We start from the raw sequence: 6795 nt of genomic DNA on the forward strand, positions 1-6795 counted from the left end.
CAAGATGCCCTTCCATCCGGCTCACTTACTTTGATTTTCTTCCTTTTAGTTATAATTCCTTGAATATATAAAAGGAAAATATTGTGAATTGGCATGGCATCCTAATTATTGCCATGATGTCAACATTTCAGCTGTATGTCCTCATCATGTCACCATCTGAAGTGGGGCAGAACTTTTCCTTTTTAGCCCACAGCACAGACAACTATGCTATTATAGCAGACTCCCGATTATCTGGCTGCGGTTTATCCGGGTTGCGGATTATCCGTGCATGATTTCCACTATCGCTCAATATTTTCCGCGATCATTATAAAAAAAAATAAAATTGGATGCAAAATCATCGGCATTACTGCATTAATGCTATGATACACCATGCTTATTATTTCCGTTAGAATCCCCTTCGTAAAACGGAAGCGATCGCTCACTAGCTGCATTCACGGGAGCACCGCGTTCCTGTTTTCCAAGCCTCGTAGTGTGCGACCGTGCTCCGTGATTACAGATACACGTCCCACAGCAGTTGCAACCCGGGCAACTTGTGCGAGACGTGACTACTTGGCGTGGTGCCTGACAGTGTAGTTTCCGATGTTTTTTGTACCACTTTTCCGTACCCGTGATCACAAAGCCACGGATGTGTGGTTTTCGAAACCAGGCCTTACATGGAGCATTAACAATACAAATACAACCATGTTATCGCCACTAAAAAGATCACGAACTAGCAAAGAAAGCTGTCATTGAGTCTGGGAAGCACTCTAAAAGAACAGAATACCTTCATAAATAATAATATATTGTTTGTTTTAGGTATATTATGAACATTGCAAGACATTCAAGGGCAAGTTTGGGTTATCGGTGTTTTCCGATTATTCGTGCCATCTCTCCCCAACATTAGCCCAGATAATCGGGAGTGTACTGTACATGATTCTTTGATTCCCATAATAATGAAGTCATTCAGTCACTCCCAAAATTGCAATAGGGTGGTTTCCTATTATTTTTTTACTGCCTAATTTGAAATATTATTGCTCCTGGAATACACATTTCATGCTTTTCGATTTTTAAATGACGATATCTATTTTTTGCGATTAAATGAAAAGTGAAAATTTTCAAGCGAACGAAAATGCATCGGGTAAGTATGAATGCCAGGAAAAACTCCGTGTGACGTTGTTCTGGTTCCCACTGCCGCAATTGAGGTGACCTTGGGGCGAGGCTCTGATTGTGAGTGCTGATACCACGCAGAATGCTAGCAGGTAGCAGAGTACCATGCTAGCTGGTAGCGCTTGGCTTAAATAAGGATGATTAATACCCTATCAAACGAAGGAAACTTTCCGACCTTAGGCAGTCTTAATAGGTGATTATTAAGAGATGTTACCCTGAAGTCTGTGCCTCATGTATGAATAGGTAATCTCAGAAGATGTAAAACTCCTATCTACTCGTATAGAAACTAGGTCCCTGTGACTTCACGTGGAGTAGCATCTCGTGGGCGCCAATCTGGCCTTTTTCAAATGCAGTTAAAATTGATCATTGCCATTAGTCTAAACTGGGATTTCTAAAACCAAATAATTTGTGTATTACGAATACACTAATGGCGGGTAACGAATAGCAATCAATGCCTTTCGTTTTCTTTGATGGAGGAAACTACCCTATTCATAAAAAGAATTTTTTATACTGAAGGAGAATATAAGTTATAACAAAAATATCTTCCACAGGCCGCCATTTTTTCGAAACACGCTCTAGCGACTCTCTTTTCAATAGTTGGTATTGTAATTTGAGATTTCGTTCATTAGCTTGTTCTGGGAGTACCTTTCATAAAGGGAAAGTATCCCTCACAGAAGTGTAAACAACAATGTATGAAACAAGTATGATACAAGGGTAAGCTCAGAAACAGTGAATCACTGGCCATGAGTTAGTAATGTTATTTACTTTTATTTGGACTAGTTTTGAAGCATCGTGGATGGAAATCAGGCAAGATCTCATGGTGTGATTGTGGAACTGTGTCCTGCAGCAGTTGCCTCTTCAGCAACATGAATGCAATGCAATTGCGTGGTATCTGACAAAGTAGTTTATGACATTGCTGTTTGATACATTCTTGCAAACCACTATCCTGAATTAATGAAATTGCAAACAGATTAAAAAAAAATATTCCTACTCTCTACCTACATGGAACTTCTATTTAAGCAATGCTCCTTCTTTTCTCTTGAAAAAATGCATTGTATTTCCCCTCACTTTTCAATTGATCCTCAAAGACATATATTATGGTATATCAAAATTCTTTAAAGATTATGTGGATCTTCTTTCCTGCCAATACTACAAGAATCAAAACTATCACAGCTTAAAACAGAAAGTAAATTAATATAGAATCAGGTAGTTAAAAAACAAAGAAACTAATAAATTCAAAGGTTGAACAGAGTTCATATAATACAATTAGGACACGCAGATCAAATAAACCTTTTATATACACTAGAATTTAAGGATCAATAATAATAGTTTGTCATAAATTATTTATTTTTCCAGTTTTATTAACAAGTGAAGAGACTAATGGGTCTTATTGTAGACACTTTTGTGATTTAAGAAATATATACAAACAAGCCTAAAATAACTGCCACAACTAACCCAATTTATTTTTTAGGGGGAACCCATGCTTCCACCTTCGGAGGCACAGTACTATAAGGGTAGTAAGCACCAGATGTCCCACTAGGATTTTCTTCATGTTCTGCCAGCCATTTATACCTAGGTCGGGCAGGGTCCTAGAAAGATAAAATACATAAGAGGAGAGTCCATTAACTTCACACGCTGAAACCCCAGCATATTCGAAAGGTAACTATCAAAAACGAAGCAGAGGATACAGAAAACATTTTAACATAGAATGAAAAATTAGTGATCAGTTCAATAAATCATTTATTGCTACTAAATTTTGCAAATTGAATGACCTTTATGAAAGGATATCACATTCCCTCACTTCCTTCAAAGAGGCGATATGTATCAGAAAATTCCTTGAAACATAACAGTAAGGCCCAGCGCACATGGTGTGACTGTTTTACAACTACCGTTGCAAACCAGTTGCGTGCACAACTGTTTTGTGACCTCGACAATGCATTTGAGTGGGGAGGCGCACACTACGCGACTGGTTTTTGACGATCTCAAACCAGTCTGAAATCAGTCACATGTAACCGTGGGCCCGCGGTTGCAATTGCGTTGCAGACTTCAGTTGCACGAGACCACGTGGTGTTTTGGTGGTATTTTGACGGCTGTATAGTGTCGATCTCAAAATGAATGATCAAGAAGTCAACATGAAGCTCGTTGGAGCGGTAGAGAAGCATGACGTCATGAACAAATACAAACTATCTAACGTCTTTAGTATTGATAATAGTTCACAGCATCTTCTTTGCCTGACTCAGTGATAGTAAGCGCTGACGACCAAGGCAAGGGCTAAAAAACAACACGGACCGCACTAAATAAACACTTCACTGATTGCACAATGGACGAAACTGATTTACAACCAGCCCTTTGTCATTACACATGTGTGAGGACAGAAGTTTTGTTTCAGTTGCAAACTGGTTGCAAACGCAACTGATTCCCAACTGTGGTCACAAAATAGTCGCTCCGTGTGCACTGGGCCAAAGAAATGTAAAATCTTACTAGAGATAGGCCAGCTTCCTGAACTAACCCATCTTGCTTGGTTTTCTTGTCAGGTACTGTTTGTATTTGTTCTTTTTTGCAGGTTATTCATGTTCCTACTCTTGTATGCATTATTTTTCCAAAAGTTTGCATCAATCAAAATGTACACTGCTTTTTCCCACAAATTTAGATGTTTTCAAACATCATATTAATATTCCATACTATTCCACTAAATTACTATGTTTTCTATTTTTATTCATTTATATACATACTACTAATTTTTATATGACTGGATTTTATTTTTTACTGTACTCCTTACATAATTTTTAAATGACAATGCCGATGAAAGAGCTGATATATCCAGGGGTGGATACAGGATTTATTCTGGGGGAATGGGGGCACAAGAGTCTGCAGGTCTTCTCATATTTGAGATTAAAAACAAAATACAAAAATTACCGTAAAAAATATTCTCTTTATTTTGATACGACCATTATCAAAATTAAATTAAATGATTGAGACTCCTTAACACACAAAATAAAACGAACATAATTATAACTGCATTAAAAATTTTGTCTACTTTTTAAATGTCTCAGGAGGGGGGACACGTGCCCCCTAAATCTGCCTATGGATATATCGGCCCACCGCACTAAAAGGGTTAAACATCATTTATCATCTTAATTTTTCATATCTCTAAGACACATATAATCAACATTTCTATCACAGTCAATTATTAAATGAGTCATGAGCATAGTTTTAATTACTGGAGGCTGTACATGTAGTAAAAATACTCCCAGTACAAGAAAAGTTTCTCACCTTGTGTGGGGGCAGGTCAGTTTTGTAGTGAAGCCAACCATACCATTCAGCGGGTACCTGGCTTCCATCATAATCCATTCCAACACCCTCAGAATATTCCACCCATCGATTGCGACCTGAGAATTATGAACATGCATTATGAAGAACAGGTAATAGGAGCTTAGTTTCAAATTTTATCTATTTTAACCATATACCATTCCTGATAGAATCTTAAAACATTGCATTAATAATGAATCTTTCTGAAAGTATTGTCAAGAATTGAATATAAATCCTCAGCAAAGCCAACTGTCAGAAAATTTATTCATCACCTGCATGACTAACAATACAACAACCAGACAGAAAAAAAATTATAAGCTTAGCAATACCAGAAAAAAGATAATGACAATAAATTCATTTATATGACCTTAAGCTATAATTACAGTTGATTTTGGAATGAAGATTTGGCGGAGGAACTGTCAAACTTACTTAGTTTTCAATAGTGGTGCCCATAAATCAAACAATTATGAATTACTAATTCAATGATTTTCTATTAGTATGGTGTGTTGATACACAATATTTCGTGAAATCACCCTATCCTACCCTTCCAACACTAAATTCTTTTTCTCGCATAATCATTAGGTTTACTATTCATAGAATGCATGAGCTCTGAAATCTTCTAACTTCCTCCCCACTTATGCTACATCCTTCCCTCCCCTATGGTTTTCAGCATTCACTTCATTCAGACCCTGTACCTCCTCACTTATTCTTGGCTCAGGCTCACCCACCATGTCTAATACTTCCACATTTCCTTTTTTACTCCATCCAGCTACACCTTCACTCTCTACCAAACTCATTTCCCAAACTCGTCCAGCCTCCGTGAGCTTCCACGTTTCTGTCCCATCAAGCACTATGCTCCAGATCAGATTCTTTACCAGCCTATTCATAATAATTTCACTCTAAATTCCTCTCCTCAACTCTATTTCATTCATTAACACTAACTTTTCCAAACCAGACGTTCAAAAATCTTCCTGATATAGTACTTGATCGAAAGAAATATCCATTGAGTTAAGATGCTGTACCAGCTCAAGTTTTTCATCACATCCCCTATGAAAAAATTGTATAAACCTGTTTCAAAATTTTATACAATCTTATACATTGCCATGGCAATTGTATAAAATTTTGAAACAGGTTCATACAATTTTTTCATTGGGGATACTTTCATGAGGTCATCGTCATTCACCTAAGCTTCTTCCTCAATGCTCAATCTCTTTGGCTTGTTCCCACATTCATAAAGATCTATCATGAATTCCATCGACATATTCTGATGGTTCCCATCCTGTTTAATCCATTCCTTCTTAGCATTTATTTTTGGCATTGATTATCCTCTTTATCTACATAATATCAGAATGGATTTAAAAAATGCAATTCATAATGCAAGCACTGATAGGTTGGCTGCGAAGAAAATTTTATCACTAGAACCAAACCAAATATCTTGGAAAGGCCCATGTTGAAGCCAAAATGCATTTCATCGAAACTAACGAAGGGATGCCTTGATAATTGTTTAATGAGGCAACAAATTAATGTCTCAGGACTTGGTACAAAAACTGGTAGTAAGGCAATGAGTAGAAGCGATTTAAGTAAGAACCCCAGCACTTTAAAAACTACATATCACGTTCTAGTGATACACAATACAGCATTAATATAGATAGTAACGATAAGAAAAGAATCGCTATTGGGCTTGGAGGTTCCAATAGGGTCACAATCCAATTAACATGAGACTCAATGAATCTTACCTACGCTGCTGGAATACCTTAAGCACCATTATTGGCACGATAAGAGACATGTATAATAGCTATGAGGCGCATATATGTAAAATATATCATACATTATAACTTCTACTATACAATGAAAGCATTAAAACATTTGCGAGGCACAATTACCAACTTAGGAGGAAAATACCATCAATCAATTCACTTACCATAAAAATACATTTTGTTTTCGAAGTATTTGTTGCCATATTTGTCCTCCCCAACTTGGGTCCCAAGTTTCAGCTCATCCATCCTAGAGTGATATTTTAAAATGAGCAAAATTCAGGTATGTTTATCTATAACAATTGCATTGAGATACGCTCTATACCTGTACAGCTTGTAAAGGGAGGCTTTAATTCCACCATTTTGCCTTATAATTTCGAATAATCTTGACACTTTATCCAGGGCCAGATATTTAGCCATAATTGATTAATAGTACCGATGGTATTCCACAATAATAACCCAAACAACCCCTACATGAAGAATAATCCAGCTGAGAATGAAACTTTCGATAACCTCGATCTATTCGATTCTCACTGAGCTATCGACTCGAGTGAACTATCGACCTATCTATCTAGCTATCGACTAT

At 37.0% G+C, this 6795-nt stretch overlaps 1 protein-coding gene across 1 annotated transcript; it reads right to left on the minus strand.

Annotated features, from left to right (window-relative positions):
- Positions 1–2472: 2472 nt before the first annotated feature.
- Positions 2473–6734, minus strand: LOC124166786 (probable NADH dehydrogenase [ubiquinone] 1 alpha subcomplex subunit 12). Its single transcript, XM_046544465.1, has 4 exons — positions 6535–6734; positions 6377–6459; positions 4420–4535; positions 2473–2735 (listed from the first exon to the last, which is right to left on the minus strand). Exons 1-4 carry the CDS (start codon positions 6627–6629, stop codon positions 2607–2609), a joined length of 423 nt encoding a protein of 140 aa, XP_046400421.1. The 5' UTR covers positions 6630–6734; the 3' UTR covers positions 2473–2606.
- Between the last annotated feature and the right edge of the window lie 61 nt (positions 6735–6795).

The sequence above is a fragment of the Ischnura elegans genome, chromosome 10 (genome assembly GCF_921293095.1).
Source record: "Ischnura elegans chromosome 10, ioIscEleg1.1, whole genome shotgun sequence".
In the NCBI taxonomy this organism is placed as follows: Eukaryota; Metazoa; Arthropoda; class Insecta; order Odonata; family Coenagrionidae; genus Ischnura; species Ischnura elegans.